General features: G+C 48.4%; 1 protein-coding gene across 16 annotated transcripts in view; it reads left to right on the top strand.

Annotated features, from left to right (window-relative positions):
- Window positions 1-3805: 3805 nt before the first annotated feature.
- Window positions 3806-24641, top strand: part of Myo18a (myosin XVIIIA) — a 100342-nt gene continuing 79506 nt past the window's right edge. For all 16 annotated transcript variants that reach the window (XM_076936257.1, XM_076936254.1, XM_076936256.1 and 13 more), the window contains exons 1-2: window positions 3806-3937; window positions 16022-17101. In XM_076936257.1, the coding sequence (XP_076792372.1) occupies window positions 16103-17101 (999 nt within the window). In that variant the 5' untranslated portion in view covers window positions 3806-3937; window positions 16022-16102. The remainder of the gene's footprint in view (window positions 3938-16021; window positions 17102-24641) is intronic.

The raw sequence follows: 24641 nt of genomic DNA, 5'->3' as shown, positions 1-24641 counted from the left end.
CCATCAGTAACTCCTGTTTCAGGGAACCTGACACCCTCTTCTGGTCTCTGTGGGTAACTATAAACACATGGTACACAGATGTACATGCAAATAAAACGCTCATACACATAAAGCAATAATAATAATAATACTTTAAAGTTTAATCTCTTGATTTGCAAGGGTTTGTTGTTATTTGTTTTAAATTCAGTCTTACCATTTGCCAGGCTGGCCTCAAACTCCTAGGTTCCAGGAACATCCCTTCAGCCTCCCAAGTACTGAGGGCTACAGACCCCACCTTAGTTCTTTCTGGAGGGGCATAGCATGATAACTAGCCATTCTGTGAGTTCTACACAGGCTGTACTCTAGGATGTACATGTTATTAGCACTTCCCATTTTACAGATGAGGAAATAGAGGTCCAGAGAGACTAATAATAGCTAACCACGTACCACATTTTGAGTCCTGGGCTAATTGCTTTAATTGAATTTATTCATTTAATCTTCTCCCAGCCTTCAGAACTGAGCTAAGCACTATTATCATCTCGACTTTATAGGCGAGGAGAAGATTGAGGTCTGGAGAGGGTAAGGAGCTGGCTGGCAGTGGAGAGAGCCAGGCATCCTCTCTGTGTGGCCCCACAGCCCAGCTGCTAGTCACTGAAAACTCTCAGGATGCAATTCAGCTCAGTAGTTCTGAGCAAGTGCTCAGATCTGTTACCTGTTAGACACATGGCCTTGGGTGGGTGGCTTGGCTTTTAGAAACCTGGTTTCTAACCTGTCAATTGGAAATAAGAATAATAACAACTCCCTCATAGGGTTTTGTCGAGATTAAATGAGACAATTCTATCAAGGAGTGAGCCTTGCGTCTGACTCATACTAAGGGGTCAGCTGGTGTGAAGGATTTATAGTCTCTTGTTTGTTTCTCTCTTGGCCCTACCAAAGTCACATGACCTTAGGAGTGTAGAAAAAATCTTTAAAAAATGAGATGGGTATGGTGCTCATGTCTGTAATCTCAGTACTCTGGAGGCTGAGGGCAGAGCTATATAGCAGGACCCTATTACAAAGAAAGAAAGAAAGGAAGGAAGGAAGGAAGGAAGGAAGGAAGGAAGAAAGAAAGAAAGAAAAAAGGAAGGAAGGAAGGAAGGAAGGAAGGAAGGAAGGAAGGAAGAGAACAGGAGTTTAGAGTATAGCCTAGTTCTTAGTATGCTAACCTGCTGTGCATGAAAACCTGGATTTGATCTCAACCCAGTCTTCCGTAAAACTGGGCATGGTGATCTACACGAGTAATCCAGCACTTGGGAGGTAGAGACAGGAAGATCAGAAGTTCAAGTGCAGCTCGGGCAATATAGGACTGTATCTCAAAACCACTTATTAAGCAAATGGTCCCTTGGTAAAGTGGGGACATTCCTCTGGTATTTTCTGTGAAGGGGAGAGAAATTTTTTACTTTTCCATTCATGTATAGCCAAGACAAGATGGTGGCACACACCTTTAATTCCAGCACTCAGGAAGAAGAGTTCTAGACCAGCCTGGTCTACATAGAGAATTCCAGGCCAGTTAGAGCTGTATAGTGGGGCCCTGCTTCAAACAGAAAAACAGACAAAACAAAACCAAAACCAAATCCAAACAAACAACCCTCAAAGTTTGTCACTTATAGCAAAATTGAGTGGAAAGTACAGTGCATTCTATATCTTTGCCTGCTATCATCATGAACTATCAACATCCAACATCAGAGCTACACATTTGTCACAGTGACTATACACAGGCTCATTTACAATCACCCAAAGTCTACAGCATACAACTTCTGTTGTGTTGGGGACAGTCTTACATACTCGAGTCGAATATGCCTCTTGCCGCTACACAGCAAGTGTTGGGACTATGGGCACATGGCACTAAACCCAGCTTTCTTAGTCTTATCACTGTGATGCGACACAATCACCACAAGCAACTTGGAGAGTAAAGGGTTTATTTGACTTACACTTCCACATCACAGTTCATCATCAAAGGAAGTCAGGACAGGAACTCCATCACAGCAGGAACCTGGCAGCAGGAGCTGATGCAGAGGCCATGGAGGAGTGCTGCCCATGGTTTGTTCAGCCTGCTTTCTTATATAACCCAGGACCACCAGCCCAGGGATAGCACCACTCACAATGGGCTGGGCTCTCCCTCACCAATTACTAATTAAGAAAATGTCCCACAGGCTTGCCTGTAGTCTTACCTTTATGGAGGCATTTTCTCAATTGAGGCTTCATCAGCCGGGCAGTGGTGGCGCACGCCTTTAATCCTAGCACTTGACAGGCGGATTTCTGAGTTTGAGGCCAGCCTGGTCTACAGAGTGAGTTCCAGGATAGCCAGGGCTACACAGAGAAACCCTGTCTCGAAAAACCAAAAAAAAAAAAAAAAAGAGAGAGGCTTCCTCCGCTCAAATGACTTTAGTCTGTGTCAAGTTGATGTAAAACCAAGTATCTAGCACACCAGCTGAGGTTCATCGTGGGTGAGATACAATCTATAGATCTCCAAAAATGTATCAAGCCATGTGCTCACTAATTATCATACAGAATATTTTTACAACCCTAAAAAGAAATCCCTGTGCTCTGCCCTCTGTCCTTCCCTCTGCCCTAGCTCCTGGCACACCCTCTCCACTAGCTCTGCCTTTTCCAGAACAACATATCATGGGAATCGCATAGTATATAACCCTTCTGATTGGCTTCTTTCACCTAGTAATATACAATAAGCCTTTTCCTCATCTTTCCATGGCTCGGTTGCTCATTTCTCTTTGGCACTGAGTATTTCATTGTCTAGACATACTGAAGTGATTTATCCACTCTCTGAAGATATGTTCTACTGAAGATGCCACTTTCATGTTTTGGCGATTATGAATGAAGCTGATAGAAAATCATGTGCAGGTTTTTGTGTGGACGTGATTTCAATTCATTTGTGTAAATATGAATTATATTTTGTAAGAAGCTGTTTTTCAGAGATGGGAGTGGTGTGGTGGCACACAACTTTCCTCTCAGCACTCTGCCGGCAGGAACAGGACAGAGAGGCAGAGAGACAGGGGCAGGTGGATCTCTGAGTCTGAGGCCAGACTGCTCTACAAATCGAGTTCCAGGACAGCCAGGGCTACACCAAGAAACCCTGTCTCAAAAAAAAAAAAAAAAAAAAAAAAAAAAAAAAAAAAGTTAAATAATAAATAGTCTTCTTTTAAAGTACTTGTGTCATTCCGTACTCCCACCACCAGCTGGGGTTTAAACTTGTCGTTCCTCCCACCTCTCATGTTGGGGGTCTGGAGTTGGACTTGTGGGTGCTAAACAGACCTCTTAGAGCCTCTTAAACTCTAAGTTTAAGAGAACCTCTAAGGGCTCTCTTAAACTAAGCCACTGAGAGCCTGTTCCTTCCCACTTTGGGGTGTAGCTCTGGAAGTGCCCCTTTGGATTTAGCCATTGGCACCATCCAACAGAACTCTGCCTCTGCAGGGCCACTCTGGGAAGCGGCAGCCACCAAGACTCACTCATATTTCTAAACAGCTCTATCTATCCTGACCAAGCCCATGAATGTCCAGCCTTGGGTAGAATTCCAAACATTTAGCGCATCCCTCTGAGGTCTTCCCTGGGCAGTGCAACTCAGCATCTTTCAGACATGCCCCGCAGTCTCCAGCGGCTAGAATGGACAAAATCTCCAGGCCATGGCCTCTCGGACGCGGGGTCCTCGGAGTCCATCGTGGACAGTGTCTGGGCAGCGCCGGGCTCCAACTTGGCCCGAGGCTGGCGGCGCGCCCGGGCATCAGGCCGGCGGGCGTCTATGCCGCCAGCCGCCAGCAGAGGGCAGCCTTCGGCTCGCTCGGCTCGCGCGGGCGCGGGGGGCGGCGCTGCGCCGCGCCGTGCTGCGCTCCAGCCGGGACCCGGCCGGGGCCGCTGGATGCCGCGTCTCAGCTCCTGCTGCCTGCCGGGCGGGCTCCGGCGGCCGGTGAGTGCGGGGCGGCCCCGCGGTGGTGAGCCGGGCCCGGGAGGGTGGCGTGGTGGGTTCGGGCCGGCGGCGGGCTCGCGGGATCCTGCTCCTTCCCTGTCCCCTGGAAGCGGCGGCCCGGACTCCAGGCTCTGTCCCTGGCGGCGCCGCGGGGCTGGACAGCCCGGGTGGGGGCCGATCCGAAGCGTTGGGCAGGGAAAGCGCGGGGCCCGTGCTGGCAGGCTGGGCGCCGGAGGCGGGATAGGGTGGCCTTCGGCTTGGGAGGGCTGAAGGTTTAGAGGACCCAGGTGGCCCAGAGCTGCAGCCTCGGGACTGCAGCCTCGGGATGGGGGCTGCAGCCTCCGGACTGGGTCGGGGGGCATCTCTGGGCTAGGCCCGAGACCCCCAGATGAAGCGAGCGGGGTGAGGCACTGGGGAAGACAGTGAGGAAAGCGAGCACCTCCGCCGAGTCCTTTATCCCTGCCAGCGGCCTTCACCCTTTCACTGCCAGGCCGACAGCGGGCTCCTCTCAAAGGAGCAGCTGCTAGACAGCTGGCAAAACAATGGAGACCCTGCTTCCCGGGCCCCCTGCTCTTGGGACAGATGACTGGGGTGGGGTGGGGTGGGCGAGTGTCAGGCTAGGGGATTTAGCAGAGTAGGCTGCCCGGAGTAACTGGTTGCCCACTTCACCTTTCCCTGCAGGGGGTGGGGTGTGTGTGGGAAGGTAGGGCAGTCTGCCCCAGGCTTCTGGGAGAGAGCACCGACGCCCCGCCCTGCGAACCTGCCGTGCCAGTTGTTTCGCCAATGGAAGGGGAGGTGGCAGGGTCAGGTGCCCCCGCCCCTCCCTGTGCTAGAGGCACGCAGGTTGGTACCCAGCATGGCCCAAGGAGTGGGGTCACACTCCTGGAAGAGATAAGGCCTGCAGAGACACACCATAGGTTGGGGCTTTGTTGTGGGGGTGTCACCCTGTGTCAAGGCATTGTGTTGTCTACTGATCAGCTGGAAAGACGGCCGCCAGAATGAGCTAGAGGTGGCTGGAGGTGGGAAGGGAAGACAGCCAATTTGGTTTTGTACTCATTTTGCCTGGCCTTTTAGCCAACGAGGCTTGTGTTTGTCAGCTTCATAGTGTGTGGGGACTGCAGGGAGGTAGTTCCTGAAGGGGGCTCTCCTGTCTAGGGCCTTCCTGTCCTCAGGTAGTCCAACAAATGATAGAATTAGGATCCTTCTCCTTTCGGCTCCCTAATGCTCTGGGCTTGTTTGCATAGGTTGCCTTTGCCTCTCTGTGTCCCTGACACAACTGTGGCTAAGGAGGCCCTTAGTTGTGTGAATACACTGGGGGGCATATTGGAAAGAAGGAAAAGTTCACTCCAGAACCATGATAAGAGCATGGCCACCCTAGCAGGATGATAAATCTAGAGTATGCTGATTCAGGCTGCCTTGGCTTGTGCTCACCAAATCTGGAGCCTTTTTTTTTTTTTTTTTTAAAGCAGGTTGGTGTCCTGTTGCCATGGCAAATAGGACTGGCTAAATCGTGCTCCCACCCTTTCTGGTTCTGGGGCTACTTTTTATTTGGGGATATTGAAAGTTGCTCTCCTGAGGTCTCCAGCTTCCTGACAGGCCTTGTTAGCTCTTTGTCAAAGGCCGCCCACCTCCTTAGCTTCCTCCCCATCCTTTTGTGATGAGGCTTTCCAGGAAGGATCTTCCTGGTTGTTGGACAAGACTTGATTGGTTATATATAGTCTTGGGTGGAGATGTGCTTGGCTATTTGGAATTGAGGATACTTGGAGTGGGGCCTCAGTTCCAGAAAAACAATGGCTTTGGAGTGAGCTATTGTGTTGTGAGCTTAGGGAACCAGGAAAGGTTGCAGGCAGGGGAGGAGGGGGGAGTAGGAAGGGTCACAGGCTATGGACACTTTCTTTGAGAGCTTGGACTTTGGATAGTTGACCACAGGATACAGCGTCTCCGAGTGTCTCATTTGTTTGCTCTCTCTCCTGGCCTGGCTCATGTCCCAGGTTGTATGTCTGAGGGCTTCCTCCTCAGAAGCCTCATCACATGGATGGTGCCCTTCCTGACTCCAAGGAGGTCTAGGCTGACTGCCCAGATCCCCTCCAATGACTTTGCTGGAGGCTGTTCACTGAGGGGGGCATGTGTCTTCAAAAATTGGTCCCAAAAGTCTAGGGTTCCCCAGGAGCAGGTCTGAAGGTGAACTGGGTAGGGCAGAGTTGAGTTTATGTGAAAAGGGAATCCACCCTGCTGGGGTGGAGCAGGGAGGTGTTGGGACTCCGGAAGTCTTCATCCAGACTTAATGTGCCAAAGGATTTCAGGGCAGCAGGGCGGTTCTTACTCCTTCAAACCACAAATCTGTCCCTAGCCTCTGGAGTGGACACCACAGCCTAGAAGCAGAGCATCAATGTGAGTGAGTCCTCATGTGGAGGGAGCACTGCCGAAGGGAGCACTGTGTATCTTGAGTGACAGGTTTTCACAGGACTTGGGATCTGCTGAATGAAGTCTTAAAAGTTGTACTTTGGGTTAGGTCCTGGGTGCTTTAGAATCTGTACACCCCATCCTACCCCATCATCGGTTTCTTTCCCCAAACCTTTTATTTTTATTTTTAAAGCATTTTCTGAGGTAGCCAGAATTAGAGGGTACAGGAGTGGTAGTGAGTGGGTGTTCTCCACTTCTCCCTCTGCGTCACCTCCCTCGACTTTGTGGAAGTAGGAATTGAGTGGCTTATACACCGTCCACATTTCCTTGACATTTCTGTTTTGAGAATTGGAGCTTTTGATGATTTTGATGGCTCAAAGGTGGGTTTCTCTTTGCCAGGTTTTTCAACACTTCAACATCTCTGACCAGGGTGTGTGTGTGTGTGTGTGTGTGTACAATTTTCTGGTATTCAGCAGAGATGTTAGTGTTGGGTTCAAGGTCACACAGCAAGTCGGAGGCGGAGAGGGCTTTGAACCTGAATTTTGTAGTAGAACAGAATTTCCTTCAGGCAGATGTTTGGGGTCAATTTTGTGCTGTCAGGCCCTTGAAGATTTTACAGTTGGACTCCCCCCCTCCCCCTTAAGAGGCGATGCCACTAGCTCAAGGTCACACAGAAGGGGTGGGTGGCCTGCTGAACAGTGGGAGGGCTGAGCTGCGGGCCAGGCTGCAGGCAGTAGGCGCTGGAGGCTGAGGTGACACTTGGAAAAGGAGGGCAGGGCTGGACCTTAGTATTCTCCCGCCCTGGTCCTCCCAGGCCCGCAGCTTTCCGCGTGCCATGGGAGTGGGTTCCGCAGCAGCTGGGAAGCTGCAGATGCTGCTGTGCGGGCCGGCTGGCGTGTAAACGCCGAGGGCCGCGGGGCTACTGGGCTGCTCTGGGCGAGCCTGCTGATGTCATGCGAGAAGCCTGCACACCTGGAGCCCAGATAAGCTCCGTGTGACCTGGCAGTGAGTCACGCGGTGCTGCGGAGCTCAGCAGAACAGGCGGGCGCGGCGGGCGCGGGCCAGGTCAGCCAGCACGACCCCGCATGGCGCTGCGCCATTGCGCGCAGGCCTGGGAGAGGGGCTGCGGACTGGAGGGAACCACAGCTCCGGAGGTCAGAGGCCAGGGGAAAGAGGCCGGGCCCCCTCCGGAAGGCATTTCCTTTGTATTTATTTATGAGTGTCGAGAGGGGTGGTGGCTGGGGAACTGACCTAAGGATCAATCCATGGCAGCCAATCATGGTCCCCAGTTTGGGGAGGCTAATGCTATAGTAGTTTCCATTTCCTGGAGTTGCTGCTTTGCCTGCAGCAGGATGGCCCATTTAGCTCTGTCCCAAAGCTGCGGAAGTCACTGAAAGTTTTTGTTTTTGTTGTTTTTCAAGACAGGTTACACTGAAAGTTTTTGAAGACAAGAAGGCAAGGCTTATACTAGCCATGGCAAATCCTATTTACTGCTCTGATAGCCGTGGCTTGCTCACTACCTTGTCAAGACTCCCCTTTCACTTTTTGAAATGGACACTCTCCCCACCTCTGACTCTAGAGTTGGATCTTTTGTTTTGTTTTTGGTGCAGGGCTGGCATTCAAACCCAGGCTTGTCACAGGTGCCAGCCAAACCCTTCACTGCTCGCTGAGCTATATGGCTAGCGCTGCAGAACTTTCAAAGACTTGTTATATGGATATGTAGAGATGGTTAAATATTACATTAAAATATAATTTAATGCACATATTTTTATGTTTTCTGTAGAAAATAAAGCTGTAGAAAAGTAGTTGAACAAAACCCCATTCCACTCAATTTTCTCACCCACACTTGGACACACACACACACACACACCTACCAGCTGAATGCTGACATTGTAAAAATGTATAACATGGGCCAGAAAAATGGCCTTGCCACCAAATCTGATGACCTGTGTTCAATTCCTGCAACCTGCATGGTAGAAGGAGAGAAATGACTCTCACAAGTCTCTTATGTCCACAGTGGTCCTGTGGGACATGTACTCATATATACATAGTTAGAAATAAAATGTAATCATTGAAAGCATATATATGTATATATATGTGTGTATCACAAATCTGCTTTTGACTTCTAAAATCTGTATCACTTCCTCAAAGCATACATTCACCCGTGGACATGCAAATAAAATATGTAATATAAATGTATATGTTCAGATACACATACATATATTAAAATTTTTATGCCATTGGCCTAGGGAGATGGCTCTGTAGTTAAGAGCACTGGCTGCTCTTCCAAGGGACCTGAGTTTGGTTCTTTTCATTCACATGGTAACTCCAGTTCTAGGGGATCCAATGCCTCTGCAGGCTCTGGACATGCAAGCAGTGCCTATAGGTACATACATACAAACACTTATGCACACGGGGAAAATCAATATATATTACCCACAAGTTACCTTTTAAAAATTTTAACAATATAGAATTTTTCTAGTCAGTACACAAATGTACCCCTCCCCCACTTTCAGTCTAGGGACTTGAACCTAGGACCTTGTACATGTTAGACAAGCACTCCAATGCTGTTATATCCATAGTCCCTACCTCATTCTTCTTAATAAAATTTTGCAATTTCCCTAGTGATTTATGTTTATAGATTTGCTATTATAAATAAAGCCACAAAAGATTAGTTACATTTATTGTGTGGAATATCTATAGATGACCCACAGTAGAATTGACCAGACAAGGGCTGGGGAGATGGCCCTGTGGTTAAGAGCACTTGCTGCTCTTCTGGGAAACCCAAGTTCAATTCTGTGCAGCTCATAACCACTGTAACAACAGTTCCAAGGGATTGGACACCCTTTTCTCATATATACATAGAGCATATGTACCCGCACACACATGGTGTTACTCAAGTAAGCACACGTATGCACATAAAATTGAAAAACATCCCAAAAAATGGACTGGTCAAAAAAAACATGTATATAAGTAATTTCATAGACACTACCTATTCACCCCACTAGAAAATTATGCCAGGGCTTACTCTCACAGTATAAACACTAAAATTGGACGATCCAGGCGTTAGCATGGCTCCTGTGCAAAGATAAAATACTAGTTCATGAAGTACTTCCTGTTTTTATAATAAAAGTGGCCTGGCCTTTTTGATACTCAAAAAAAAAAAAAAAAAAAAGATATTATGGGGTCGGTGAGATGACCCAGCAGGCAAAGGCTCTTGCCTCCAAGATTGGTGACCTGTGCTCTGAGTTTGGTCCTTGAGTATGTGTACCTCGTGGGAAGAGAGAAATGACGCCTATAAGTTATCCTCTGACCTCTACCCGTGCACATCAGCTCTTGCACCCACAATAAATAAATGTCACTTACAGTTTTTTTAAAAAAGAAATCATATGAGTATGTACTTTGATCAACATGGATAAGAGTCTCTGTTTTCCATGCCCTAGTTGGTCTTGTTCTTGAAGCTTCTTATTAAACTACTATGTAAAAAACCTATGAGCCTATGTCACATGTCCGTGACTATTATAAGAGCTGAGTTGATCTCCTTGGTGGCTGTTTGTGTTTCTGTATCTGTGAATTTCCTGTCAACATTCTTAAGCAGCAGTTTTGGAGGGCTGTGGACTCAAGCCAGTAGATCCATCCGGTCATGTGCTTACTGGCTCACCTTCACACCTTTGGGCTTTCCCGTCCATATTCAGAGGTCTAAAGCCCAGTGGTGGTAGCTGGTGCCACATGCCTTTAATCCCAGCACCGAGGAGGCAGTGGCAGACAGATCTCTGAGTTGGAGACCTGTCTGGTTTAAGAGTAAGTTCCAAGACAGCCAGGGCAGCAAAGAGAAACCCTGTCTTGAATAACCAAACAACAACAAAAATCAAAAACAAAACAGAAAACAACAACAAAGGTCTAGACTTCATTTAGTCACATTTGTGCTGGTTTGCACTCATCGTCAGTATTGTTCGAGTGGCAAAGATTATGCTTTTGGATGTGGAAACCGAGGGAAGATCTTATTCAAGGTCATTCCTTGGCTACTTGTTGCATTTGAGGCTAGCATGGTAACAAAGGACTACCTGTCCTTTCAAAAGCAATAAAGAGAAAACTTTATATATCATATATGCTACAGGATTTGGAGTTGCCCAGACAAATAGCTTTAATTTACTTTGAGATGTGTCAAATATATGCTCATTTGCATATCATTAATTATATGCGTGTATGTGTGGTACGTGTGTCTGTGTTTGGGGGAAGTGCATGCTATGACACACACATGGAGGTTGGAGAACAATTTTGTGAAGTTAATTCTCTCCTACCCTTATGTGGGTTCGTTCTTTGGATAATTCAAGTCACTGGGCTTGGATTTCAGATAACAATTTGCTTCAGCTGTTGCTCTAGTGTGGTAGCCCTTTGTTACCATTCCTGAGAGCTCTCGTGTGGCTTAGGCATTGTAAGAACATCTATCTACATGTACTCTGTTTGGTGCCATCTATACTCTTGGCTTCCCACTTCTTTTGTGATAGGTACTATCATTGTGTCCATTTTACAGATGAGAAGAAGGCAGCGTTCAGTGTCTCTAAGTGACTTCTCCCAAGTAGCATAGGTGTTACCTCTTTGTTCCTATGTCTTTACCTGATGGCCAAAGTCCGAGCTTTTTACTAGGTTTACCTACTTTGATGTCATTTGTATTTAGTAGGTACTTGGTGCACACATCTTATCACAGAGATCGGCAAACGTTCAGAAAAGTTAAAGAATTTTACAGCTCCTGAGCTTCCCAGATCCTGCACTCACTGCTTCTCCCTCCTGGTTGTCATATTCCTATCCGTAGTCCATCTACGAAATTATATGAGAAGATTGATACGTCCCAAGGAAAATGAAAGCCATCAGCATGCTCCACTCAATCCTGCCGCTTATATTTATTAACTAGAACTTGGCATTTGTTTACAGTTGTTTGGGTATTTTGTTCTTGGTTTTTTTTTGTTTGTTTGTTTTGTTTTTGTTTTCTGAGTCAGGGTCTCACTGTTAAGCTCTGGTTGTCCTGGAACTCGCTCTGTAGACCAGGCTGGCCTGGAACTTAAAGGTTCACCTTCCTCTGCCTCTCAAGTACTGGGATCAATGGCATGTGTCACTCTGCCTAGCAGTTAGTTTTCTCTGTCCTCCTCCTCTTCCTCTTTTCTTCCTCTTCCTCTTCTTCCTCCTCTTCCTTTTTTTTTTTTTTTAGTAAATTTTAAAGCTCAAGAAAATGCACTGATCTCACAGTACACTGATAACAACTGACAAATGTGTAAGCTTGTCAACTCAGACCTCTCTGAAGACACATGGCTCGATCATCACTACACAAAGTCCCCTCATGCCTTTCTCACATATTCCTGACCTCTAGTCCCCAGAGATATCCATTGCTCTGGCTTTTCTCATCATAAATTAGTTTTGCCTGCAAAAAGCAGAACCATACCACCAAGTATAGTGATAAATGCCTGTAATCCCAGCACTCAAGAGGATCAGAGCCATCCTCTGCTACATAGTGAGTTCAAGTCCTGCCTGGTTACGTGAGACCCTATCTAGAAAAAAGGAAAAATTTAAAAAAAAAAAAAAAAAAGGAATGATATTAATGTGTCTGCTTTTGTCAATGGCTTCTTTCTCTCTTGTTTCAAATGTTGTTGAGAACCATTCTTGTTCTATGAGTAGTATTTTGTTTTGTAAATATGGATGCACATCTGCCTTGAGTGGTCCTTGCCTTCAAGAGGCTGACTGTCCTAAAATGATAAAGCAGCTGAGTTGCCAGATTAGACCTGGAGACAGGATGGTCAAAGTCACTTACATACACACTTACCTTTCCTCCAGTCAAAATTGGGAAGAGCTTCCTGGTCAGGAGAGTTAGGGAAAGAAGTCAGAAGGATTACAAGGTTAAAGTCCCTGCAAGGAAGTGAGAGGGCAAGAGAGGAAGGGGCAGGGCCCAGCATGAAGATCTGGGAGGTGGTGGTTCCAGAGCTGCTGGAGCCTTTCATCTCAGGACAGGAGCCACTGGCAAGCCCAAGGAATCTAAGAAGGGTCTGGAACCCAGGAGTGAGGAGTTCAGCAGAGGCAGCTGCAGCTGTATCACAAAACTAGTTTGGGAGAGAAAGGGTACAGGCAACCATTTAGTGGTGGACACATGGCTCAGGAGAGACTGGATCCACAGCCAGGCCTGACCACATGGGGCTGGCAGTGGGGGAAGGCTGCTTTGTGAGCTGTGCAGATAATGGTAGTGGGACAAGGGTGGTAAGTGACTCACAGTGTAGCCTCCTAAGGCCCCAGGCTTGTGATGAGAGAAGTGTCTTTGACAGAAAGTTAATAGTTAACTTGTGTCCACAGGAGACTTGGTCTGTTGGAATTTTCGAGCTGGAGGAGGTCTAGATCATTTAGTTTAACCTTGAGCAAAGTGACAGGCTCAAGGTCCCCTGGAGACCTGTGGCAAATCCAGGCCTAGATACAAGATCCTTAACAGTTTTAGTCAGAGCTGTCCCCTGTGGTGCTGTTTGGTCCTGCCTGTTGCAGTGACAGTGAGGGACAGGCTTGTGCTGAGAGAGGGGTTTATGGAAAATTACCTCTAAGGGACTTTTGCAGCTCAGAGATTCTAGAATCCTCAGACTGCTTTCCATGGATAGTGCTCTGCTGTCTAACCTACAGCAAAGCCAGCATCCTCTGGAACTGGAGTTACAGACAGTTGTGAGTTGCTGTGTGGGTCCTGGAAATTGACCCCAGGTTCTCTAGAACAGTGGCCAGTGTTCTTAACCGCTGAGCCATTTCCCCAGCTCGCTCACAACATTTCTTACCCTTATGAATACATTCTGTCCTGGTTTTGATGTGATAAACACCATGACCAAAAGCAATATGGGGAGGAAAGAGTTTCCACAGTTCATCATGAAGAGAAGTCAGAGCAGACATTCAAGGCAGGAACCTGGAGGCAGGAACTGAAGCAGAGGCCATGGAGGAACACTGCTTACTGGCTTACCCCCCCCCCCCCCAGCTCACTCAGCCTGCTAATACCACTTGGGACCTCCTCCTGCCTAGGGTAGCATTGCTCACTGTGAGCTTGACACTCTCATATCAAACATTAATCAAGAAAATACCCTACAGGTTTATCTGGTGGGGGCATTTTCTCAATTGATACATGACTTCCCAGACAACTGTAGCTTGTGTTAAGTTGACAAAAAAACCTAACCAGGGCACACTCTATCTCCAGAACTCTCCAGAGCTGTTCTGGCACTCCAGCATCCCTGGAGACTGAGCATCTGAAATCTAGGCTGTGTGCTCTGAACTCTGCTCTAGATGTAAAGTACAGACCACGATCTTACTTACTCATTTATTTTGAGACAAGGTTTCTCTATGTAGTTCTGGCTATTCTGGAGCTTGCCATGTGGACCAGGATAACCCCAAACTCACAGAGATCTTTGTGCCTCTGCCTCCTGAAGCTGGGATTAAAGGTATGAACCATCATACTCAGCCTTGCACTGGATTTTGGAAATTTAATATGGATGGGTCAGGAATGGTTGTGCATACCACAACAGCTCTCAGGAGCAGTGGCAGAAAGATTCTCCATGAATTCAAGGCCAACTTGGTCTTTGTACTGAGTTTCAGGTCCAGCCAGAACTGCATGAGAATATATCTCAGAACCAAAAGGCAAAATAAATAAAATACACACACACAAACACATCTATATATCAAAACAAAACAAAATATAGAAAATTAAATATAAAATATCTTAAGTTTATATATAAATATTTTATGTAGATTACATGTTGAGATGATAACAGTTGGACACATTATAGTAAATGGAATATATTATTAATTCATTCAATTAATTCTATGTAAATTAGATAATAGTTTATCTAATTTGTTTTTGAAACAAGGTTTCTAGTTACTGGCCAAACTTGCCTCAAATTTAAGATCCTGTCTCGCCGGGCAGTGGTGGCGCACGCACTTGGGAGGCAGAGGCAGGCGGATTTCTGAGTTCGAGGCCAGCCTGGCCTACAGAATGAGTTCCAAGACAGCCAGGACTACACAGAGAAACCCTGTCTCGAAAAACCAAAAAAAAAAAAGATCCTGTCTCAGCCTTACAAGTAGTTAGAATTGTAGCTATGTGTCACCCTGCCCAAGTTCACCAATTTCTTTCTTTTTAATTGTTATTTATTTATTTTATATGCGTGCAGGCATGTTGCTTACATGTATGTGTTTGGGTCACAAATGTGCCTGGTGCCCATGAGGCCAGAAATGGCCACTGGATCTCCTGGAGCTGGAGTTACAGATGTTTGTGAGTTGCCATGTCTGATTACACAGAATCAAACTTGGGTGCAATTAGCTTGGGAGTTCCTGGTCTTACTGCCTTCCTAGGCATTGAACCTTGGTTGGTGCGAGTTGCTCTCTCTCAGTGGACAGGGCAGAGTGGAGGGCTTTGCCTAGCTTTGGGGGTTGGGTGGAGAGGAAATGCCTGTCCAGGGCCTGGCAATAGGCCATTGCTGGAGTGGATAAGCTCATAGACCCTCTGTTTGGAATTCAGAGGGGAGGCGTTCATGGAGAGAGAAAAATTACAGTTAATTTCTAATTAGATGGTATGGCCTACTTTTATTTTGTATTCCCTGCTGGTTAGAACAAGAAAGGCCCTTTGGGCCCCACCCCCACCAGGTTTTTCTTACTCCTGCCCGCATCTGGTATGCATGAGAGGGGGGGTAGGTTAGGGCCCTAGGTGCTCACATCCTGGAGCGGGCCTTCTCTCTCAGGCCGCCACAACTTTCTTCCCTAGTCTATATTTAGATATTGGTCCGGGGAAAAGGATGTGAGTTTTTCAGGATCCTGTTTATCTAGCCGACCCCACCCCCACCCCGCTACTGTCTGTCCCGTGTATAGTCTGGAACTTCCCCTTCCTTCCCTCCCCGATTTACTTTGGGCACCCAGGGCATTAGAAGGGACACATCAGTATGGCCACTCATTTCATGAGTAGCACCTAACACATCCTTAATTTCCCAAGAGCCATTTTTTCTCACCTGTGAGGATTGAATAGGAAGGGGTATGTGTGATGTTCCCGGTAAGACACATCATATAAATGCTAATCCCAGGTGCCAGAGAGATGGCCACGTGGTTAAGAGCACTTGTTATTCTTACAGAGGAAGATTCAGTTCCCAGCGTCCACATGGGTGTGCACAACTGTCTGTAACTCTAGCACCAGGGATCCAACACCCTTCTGGTCTTCTATGGTACTAGGCACACATGTGATGCACATACAGACAGACAGGCAAAACACTCATCTAAATGAATATTGTTTTAAAAAGTTGGACCCTCCAAGGTCTTTGAGGCCGGGGCTAAGGCTGCAGCTCTGGGGCTACCAGGCACAGGGAGGAGCCCAGTCACGTGGGATGTCCACTGCTTCAGTGGACTGCCTGTGGAGAGGTGTTGTTGCAGAGTCCCTTCCATTTCCTTTTATGTTCCATTTTCATTCGTGTTCTAGGTTGCAATGGCGTTTTCTGTAAGGCAAGTCTCTCAAGGGACACCTATGCTTTGGTCTAAAGGATTAAGTGAAATTAGAAAAAATATGTAAATCAGATTGCCTGTTACATCAGTAGCACTCCAAGAGTACTGGAGTGACTGGCTTATCAGTATCAGCTGCCTCTCTCTGAGCTGGAGGGAAAAAACTGAATAGCTTTTCTCTGTTTCTACCTGCAGCTACAAGGTGGGGTCCAAAGACCCTGTATTAAGCACCCATAGTCAACTGGGGATACAACCCCTAAAGACAGCATACCCACCATGTTTAACCTCATGAAGAAAGATAAGGACAAAGATGGCGGGCGGAAGGAGAAGAAAGAGAAAAAGGAGAAGAAGGAGAGGATGTCTGCTGCAGAACTGCGGAGCCTGGAAGAGATGAGCATGCGCCGTGGCTTTTTCAACTTGAACCGGTCCTCCAAGCGGGAATCTAAGACGCGCCTGGAAATCTCCAATCCCATCCCTATCAAGGTGGCCAGTGGCTCTGACCTGCACCTGACCGACATTGACTCCGACAGCAATAGGGGTAGCATCATCCTGGACTCAGGCCACCTAAGCACAGCCAGCTCCAGTGATGACCTCAAGGGTGAAGAAGGCAGCTTCCGGGGCTCTGTGCTACAGCGGGCAGCCAAGTTCGGTTCACTGGCCAAGCAGAACTCTCAGATGATTGTCAAACGTTTTTCCTTCTCTCAACGGAGTCGGGATGAGAGTGCCTCAGAGACCTCAACCCCCTCAGAGCACTCTGCAGCCCCATCACCTCAGGTAGAGGTGAGGACGCTTGAGGGACAGCTAATGCAGCATTCTGGGCTAGGCATCCCTCGACCAGGACCACGATCTCGAGTCCCTGAGCTGGTGACTAAAAGATTCCCAGCCGACTTACGTCTCCCCGCTCTGGTGCCCCCACCACCTCCTGCTCTTCGGGAGTTGGAGTTACAACGACGACCCACAGGAGACTTTGGCTTCTCACTGCGGCGCACAACCATGCTGGACCGGGCCCCTGAGGGCCAGGCATATCGACGGGTGGTTCACTTTGCTGAGCCAGGGGCAGGCACCAAGGACTTGGCCTTGGGGCTGGTGCCAGGAGATCGACTGGTGGAGATTAATGGACAGAATGTGGAGAATAAATCCAGGGATGAAATTGTGGAGATGATCCGGCAGTCTGGGGACAGTGTGCGGCTCAAGGTACAGCCCATCCCAGAGCTTAGCGAGCTGAGCAGGAGCTGGCTTCGGACTGGCGAGGGACACCGCAGGGAGCCGGCTGATGTGAGTGCTTGCCTGGGTTTCAGGGATGAGCAAGGGGTTTGTGTATGTGAACCACTCCCACTGGTGTACTTAATGGGGGATTGAGGGTACCCAGCAACTGTGAGCAGATCTTAGCGAGTGTGGAAGTGGAAAGATGGGCCAATAGGGAGGAGCCAGCCCAGGAGAGGGTGCTCCTCTGGAAACTCATTAAACTCACACCTTTGCTTCTTCTGTGCCTTGTCAAAAAGCTGAAGGTAGTCCCCCAAAAGTTCACTGGGAGAAAGTCCTTAGTAATTCAGCTGGGCCTTCTGGTCTGAAGTTTCCGTGCAATGTCCTTTTAGATTGACATGATTGAATTCAGCCCTGTGAGTTTTCAAGGGCATTGGGTTAAGATCAGCTTTGGCCTGTTACTATCAGTGGGGGTGAGCTGCCAGTGGGTAGTTGGTGAGAAAGTGTTCAAGTTTCATCATACAGAGATAGCTTAGGGACCTGGGAACCATATCTGCTGAGCCCTAAATTGGAGATGTAGGTTAACAGGTGCCACTTTGAGATCTGAGAGTCTTCGAGCATCAAAGTATAGGAAGCTCATGTTGTTTAGATTTCAGGGATGAGAACAGTATGGCAAATGACTTAAAGTCATGGCTGTCTGGGGTGTCTGGCTGCTGTGGTTACAGTAGTCATGGCTGTCTGGAGTGTCTAACTGCTGTGCTTACAGTTCTGGGGGAGGTGATTTCTGCTAGGGTGGTATCCTTTCACCTCAAGTGAGTGAGACACTAGGAGTCAGGTCATAAAGAACTTGTAAACAATGGTTGTGGTTTAGATATATCTATACTAAAGAGATAGTTTGCAGCCTGACTGTCTGTGAGCTCCACCAGTTGTGATTGCCATGAAACCCCCAGTGGGAGGGGCGAGAACATTCAGATCACATGCATGGGTAGGTAGGTCTCCGTGGAGCATCAAGATGTGTTGTTGTTGTTGTTTTGTTTTTGTTTTTCGAGACAGGGTTTCTCTGTGTAGCCCTGGTTGTCCTGGAACTCACTCTGTAGACCAGGCTGGCCTCAAACTCAGAAATCCGCCTGTCTCTGCCTCCCAAGTGCTGGGATTAAAGGCGTGGGCCATCACTGCCCGGCCGCATCAAGATGTGTAACCTCTTGATGAGGTTATCTTTTGATGCAGAGAGAGTGAAAGAATTTTGCATGTCCTGTGTGGACATGGTATATGACGGACTAGGTGGCCTTTAGTCATTGTTCTTGTCCAGCTATGTGTTTTAGATCTATGTCCTGTAGCCTGAGCACTGAGTGACCTGCCTGGGACCTTTTAGCACTAAGTGATTAGCCAGATGTGCCAAAGTCAGAAAGGGGAGGAAGTTGGGAGGAAGCAGGCAGAGCCCGGCTCCCAGTGAGGGGGGTAGGGTGCTCCGGGTGATGGCCCAGTCTTGCAGTATGCTGGATCCAGAGGAGGCTAAGAGGGGCAGTTCAGACCTAGGAAGACACACTCGACTTGTGTTCCAGGCCTTCCTGTACTGGAACTGCTTGTGTCTGGCAGCTTTGCAGAAGTAGGTTAGTGGGTGGAATGATGCTTCTATGGAATCCAGAGAGGGACATGGACTTATTCATTCTAGAGATACATACACTGAGGGCCAGAGAGATGGCGCCACAGGTAATGGGGAATGTACTTCGCATGCAAGCCCAACAGTCTTAAGTTTGGTACCTGGATCCTGGAGAAGGAAGGAACCAGCTTCTAAAAATTGTCCTCTGGACCTCTGTATGCCTACACACACACGCACGTGCACACACACATGCATGCACGCACACGCACAATGGCTTAGAATTTCAAAGCACTTGTGGCTCTTGATGAACACCCAGGTTTGGTTCCCTGCACCCATATGGTGGCTTCCAACCAAACATAACTCCAGTTGCAGGGGATCTAAAACCTTTTTCTGACTTCCTGGGGCATCAGGAATGCTAAGTCGCATATAGGTGTGTGCAGGCAAAATCGTCATACACATAAAATAAGATAAATAAATCTTTTTAAAAAGCAAGAAAGCAGAAAAAAGCCATGTGTGGTGGTTGTATACCTGTAATCCCAGCACTCAGGAGACAGAGGGAGGTGGGTTTCTGTGTGTTTGAGGCCAGCTGGGTCTACATAGTGAGTTCTAAGACAGCTAGGACTATATGGAGAGACCCGGTCTCCAAATAAACAAACAAGCAAACAAACAAAAAACCAAAAAAGAAGAGAGGAGAGACAGACACATTGAGCATCTCTGTGTTAGCATCTAGCTAGGCTGAACTCAGGGAACTGTATTTTAAAGGAAGATATGCAAGGGAAACATTTTTATCTCAGTCCCTAGGTCATAGTATTCTACCACATTTGACTCTTGGGCCTCTGCTGATACTGCTTTTAACAGGTGGAATTTTCTTCTCAAACACAAATCCCCTGGGGTATTGTTGCCAGCTCCCTGCCGAACCACAGCCAGGCCTCTGGGGCTCTGAGCCTGGCATCCCAGATGCCACTATGTTTACTCTTTATAGCTCAGGCAGGGACTATCCTGGCAACTCACATTTCCCAGGCACTTTACCTTCCCAGCTAGCTGCTGCTACTCCATCCCCAGGGAAGAGGATGCTTTAGCTTGGAGATGTGGTAGCATCCACCTTGCAGCTGGTATCCCTGAAGTCCCAGCTTGTTCTATCCCCCATGGGACCAGCCCAGCTGATGCCCAGAGGACTTCTTCCCCAGACTTAAGCGTAACAGATCTGACAGAGTGCACCGTAGGAAAGCCACCCGTATGACTTCTGAAGGCTAACAGCACTTACTGTAAAACACATGGGGCTGGAAGAGTCTTTGTACTTCCCTCCATTCGGGTCATGGTGAGACTTGAACACAAGCAGAGGAGCAGGGTGAGCCCAGCATTTCCAGCTTCTTGAGACTGACCCCAGGAGCTTAGTGGGAGGCTTGTCAACTCTCTTGGGGCCCTCAGCTTATCTTCTCTTCTTCCCGTTCCAACTTCTGCTCATTGTCTTGGCATGGGTTCCAACTTCACTTTTACGCCAAGAGCCTTCGAACAGCCTGAAGCCTCTGGGCGGGGTACCCTGATGACAGTAGCTCCCTCCATAGGGATAGCTCCTGGCAGCCTCCCTGGCCATCAGGTCATCCATCAACTGTCCACACGCTGCCTGTCTCCAGGGAGCTCTGAGGGAGTTGGCTAGCCATCCATCTGTCCTCTCCCCCACACAGATGGGGCCTGAGGCCTTCATTCTTTGTGGCCTGTTTTAAAGGCCTTGGGGAAGAGACAACCTTTGGGATTCCAGCTCAGAAGATGTAAGTGGAATTTGCAAATCCTTTTCACCTGTCCTGTAGCTACTACAGGGGTAAGATGAGAGTGGGTGAGAGGTGAACCAGAGTGATAAGAGAGACTTGGGGCTTGAGTGACAGAAACCAGTCAGCAGGCCTGTCAGCAGCACCCAGTTCTCATGCCGTGGCTACCTGCCCTTCGGTACAACTGTCCATTAAACTGACATCTGTTTGAAGACCCAGGCTTGGGTTTTGCCAGTTTCCAAACTTCTCTGAGCCTCCACTTACTCATTCCTCCAATAGACAGTGAGGTTTGCTTAATGGCCAGGCACAGTGCTGGGCATGAGGGGTTAAGTGAGTAATGTGACCTCTCCATGCGGAAGCACAGACCCAGGTGCAGATGTACATCTGAGCACCATAGTTGCTTTTGCATAGGGCTGAGCACAAGCACAGAAGGTTGGGAAGGAGGAAGTGGCTAGGTCTGACCCTATGAAAGGTAACAACCAGCAGAGATCACCTCAGTGGAAGTGACCCTTGATTCTATAAAAATGTATCTATTCTCTCCTCCCAGAGATTAGATTGGATAACTCCTCCCAGGTTAGACTGGAGAAGCAGTGAAGCAGTGAAGCCCAGCAACTTCCCTCTAGGCCTCTCTGGGAAAGACAGAGCAGGGGGCTAGGCTAGCTCCTTAGCCGGGTGCTGTCCTCTGTGGGTCTCCATAGAAGACAAGCTTGTTTATGTAGCAGGTGAGCTGGTCTGGGGAAGTTAGTATCTTCCACCTCTACAGTTTTCTATGATTCCCAGGCTCTTACCTAAACATTTTCTTTAAGACAGCCCCAGGCGCTGGGGTTACAGCTCAGCGCCTGAGAAGTCCTGGGTAGTAAATAAATGAATAACAAACAAACAAAAAAGTCAGCTGAAGGAAGAAGAGGCATACTGGGTGTTCCAAATCTGTATCCAGGTTTCTGTAGAGGAGACTAGTGGGAGACTGGCTGGTCAGTGTTGCCTTTGTCTGGGAGAGACTAACAGAGTTCCTTTGGCTATTGTGCTATTTCAAGACTCCTGCGTGGAAATGGTATGAACCACACACATTTACTTTGTCAACGAGATTCCAGGTGCCGTCAGGAATGGGACCTGCAGGGTTCCAGGAATGGCTTGGAGATGAAATTGCGTAGTTGGCTAAGCTTCCAGGTTAGCCGGGTCCATGCGGAGCACTGGCCTGGGGGTGGAGCGGCTAGGTGCTACTTGGGTTTGGAGTTCGGTAGTGCTTCTGTTCCTCATATTTTTCCGAATGATTCTTACAGGAGTTTTGAGGGGTTTTTTGTTTTTTGTTTGTTTGTTTGTTTTTGTTTTTTTGTTTTGTTTGTTTGTTTGCTTAAAACAAAAAAAAAATTTTTTTTTTTGTTTTATGCCAAAGCTTCAGGACCTCTGGCGTCAGAGTCTTACCTCATGAGAGCCCAGACTAAGTTTCTTTTTGTCTCTCTCTTTCTTTCTTTTTCTTTTTTTCTTTTCTTTCTTTCTTTTTTTTTTTTTTTTTGCAAGTGTCAAAAGTACAGGAAGTGCTAGGTAGAAGGTTCTGGGGGCGCCTGAGGGTGCACTGTCCAGGATTACTAGGGTTCCAGAGCAATGAGCAGACAGAGCAATGAGCAGAGCTAGTTCTGTTCTGCCAGGTCTCCCTTCTCTGTCCTTAGAAAGACGTTTCTGCCTTCTTCCTGTGATGAACAGCAGTCCCAGAGTGCTCTGGCCACCCAGCCCGTGGGTGTGGGCACAGTGCCTAGGCCACATTGAACGGGGTGTGGGTACGTGCCCTGGTCAATGGCTGTTTTTGTAGGCGCTGCTTGGCATGGGGCAGGATATTAAAAGTGGCTTGCCCTGAGCCACCTAGGACATTGCCCTCTGCTTCCGGCTAATCTCTTATTTACATTAAAATGGTTCTGGAAAATACCAGATAGGCAAGCACCCTGACTGGGGTGGCTTGGGGAGTGGGGTGAAGGGGGTGTGTGAGGCGGGTGGGAACACAAGTATTTTAAAAATGCTGCAAATGTCTACAGCGTTTCCCAGAAACCACAAGCATGTGCTCTGCCTGCCAGCAGGGTTCCCGCCACCCCACTGCACCAAGCAGCTAGATTCTCCCAATGAAGCCAGGAGTGGAAGTCAGCTTGGTGGGGGTAGTGGATGGGCATCCATGACCCAGTTGAAGTAGGGGCATCCCTGCTGCCAGGACAAGACATCTGGCGCCTCCATTGTCAATCCTGTGGTACAGAAGTGCCCTAGGCATCGGGCAAGTCTGTGGGCACCTCCTGTGTCAGACACACTCTGTGAAGGAGTGCCATTCTCTCGTGGGTTCCCTGCCCCCTGCTGTGCACCTAGAGGGGGTGGATAGGCAATTCCAACTCCTGGATGGTGGTTGGCAGCAGCCTAGGATTTGTTAACTACAGAGGACATTGTCAGCATAGCTTAGTTTTCAGTTCGGTTGGGAGACTATTTCCTTAGACCTGGGTCACCATTCTGAGTCCTTTTTTCTCCTGCCAGATGCCCGTCAGCATTAGGGCACGGCCTTCTGCCCTGGCTGACTCAACTTCCCTGCACTTTGCATAGACTCTGCCTTCTCTATGGTGCCCAGTCCAGTGTGGGTGTGGGGCAGATGTACCACCTAGTAGTGATTACTGGATCTAGATAAGATTCCGCTGGACCGAAAAGGCTTGGGAACAGCATGGGAAATAATGTCAAGTGAGGCCATAAACCTCACTTCTAAACCCACTGCAGACCTCAGCCCTCTGTCCCCAAGCCTAGAACTTTCTTCTTTCCTTGTCTTCCTGCCGGGAAGGAAGGGGAAGCTAGAGGTGGCAGTCTTGTCCTGCAGAAGGGTGTGACTGTGACTCTCAGAGAGTCAGCTGGAGGAAGTGAACAGCAGGTGGCAACAGCTACTATTTAGTGTGACTGGACGGGCAGGAGTGTAGCTGAGGAAGCCTCCAGAAGGGCTGAGACAGGGTAGGGTGTGGTTCCCCCAGGACGGAAGAGGAACACATTGTGTTGCCCACTGCACAGCTTCCCTGACAAACCTTAGATCTTGGAAACATGTACATTGCCTTGCTCACACATTCTCTCTTACTGTCCTCAGAATTTATGGTGGCACAATCACTGGAGTATCACCTCTGACAATGGAAGGCAGGCCCCCCTGTATTGCACAGGGCTGTGTGCTATTCTATACGTACTGTAGGAGAAACTGAAGGAGTAAGGCCAGTGGAGGACCCAGCAGGAAGGTGTCCAGCTCTGGGGTTCTCATTGGTTCCAAATAGGGAATTCTGGGGCCTTCCACTTGTCCAAAGTGCTTTTCCCTGCAAACCGCATGCACACATGCATATTTCCCAAAGTCTGAATGTCATTTCCTCAGGGAAGCCGTCACTGATCCTCTCAGACCACATCTGTGTCCACCTTAGCAACAGGCATCCTCCCTCACAGCATCCATTGCCACCCTTGGAGCACCCATCCTTCTTCACTGCATCCGTTGGAACTTCGTTAGTTATCTGGGTATTTCTCTCTCAAGCAGCAGGTGGGGGAGTGGTGGGGCCCATGCGGGTATTTGTGAATGATAAGATGGTTCTTTAGCCAGAAACTAGTTTTCCATTCTCTCGTTTGGTTTTCTTTGTGTAGCTAAGGTTTGGTTGCTAGAACTCACCTCTTTTCCAGGCTCTAGTGACCTGTCTGCAGTATGTTGCTGCTCTTGCTTAAACTCACTGACTCTCTTTAGTATTTAGAACTTGGCATCTCTCACAGTGGAGAAGAATGAGGTTCTGCAGGTATCCTGGGTAGAGAGACACCCAGTTGCTGCCTCTTCTTGTGACTGCAGGGACATCCCCATGAGCCACTGGAAATTTAGGTTTACAAGGGAGCCTACACTGTCCAGTCCAGGAGACCCTAGTGGAATGTGCCTGTCGTGCTGTCTGCAGGTCTCTGAGGGGTTGGAATGTGGCCTGGGCTCCAGGCTTCCTCTTCCCGCCTGCTGTTTTCCCTAGGCTGCCTCCGTGCTGGAATGTCAGCAGCCTGGGAAGGTTCTTGGTAAGGACCTCTTCCAGTCTCAGCAACAAATTCCAGCTGGAGCCTGGGGACAGCTCCCACATGGGTACGGAGGCCACCAGAGAGGGCAGCAGGAGCACTAGGCCTGTGGGAACTGCTATGTTCTTGGCTCTCAGGCTGGTGGACTTTCAGCCCTGACAAGCCGATATAGGGACTTCTCCTCCCTTGGCCAGGTCCTGAGGAACCTGAACTG

This window comes from Arvicanthis niloticus, chromosome 6 (genome assembly GCF_011762505.2).
Source record: "Arvicanthis niloticus isolate mArvNil1 chromosome 6, mArvNil1.pat.X, whole genome shotgun sequence".
Taxonomy (NCBI): domain Eukaryota; kingdom Metazoa; phylum Chordata; class Mammalia; order Rodentia; family Muridae; genus Arvicanthis; species Arvicanthis niloticus.
Note: the sequence above shows the minus strand (reverse complement) of the source record. Positions and strands in the feature narration are given on the sequence as shown.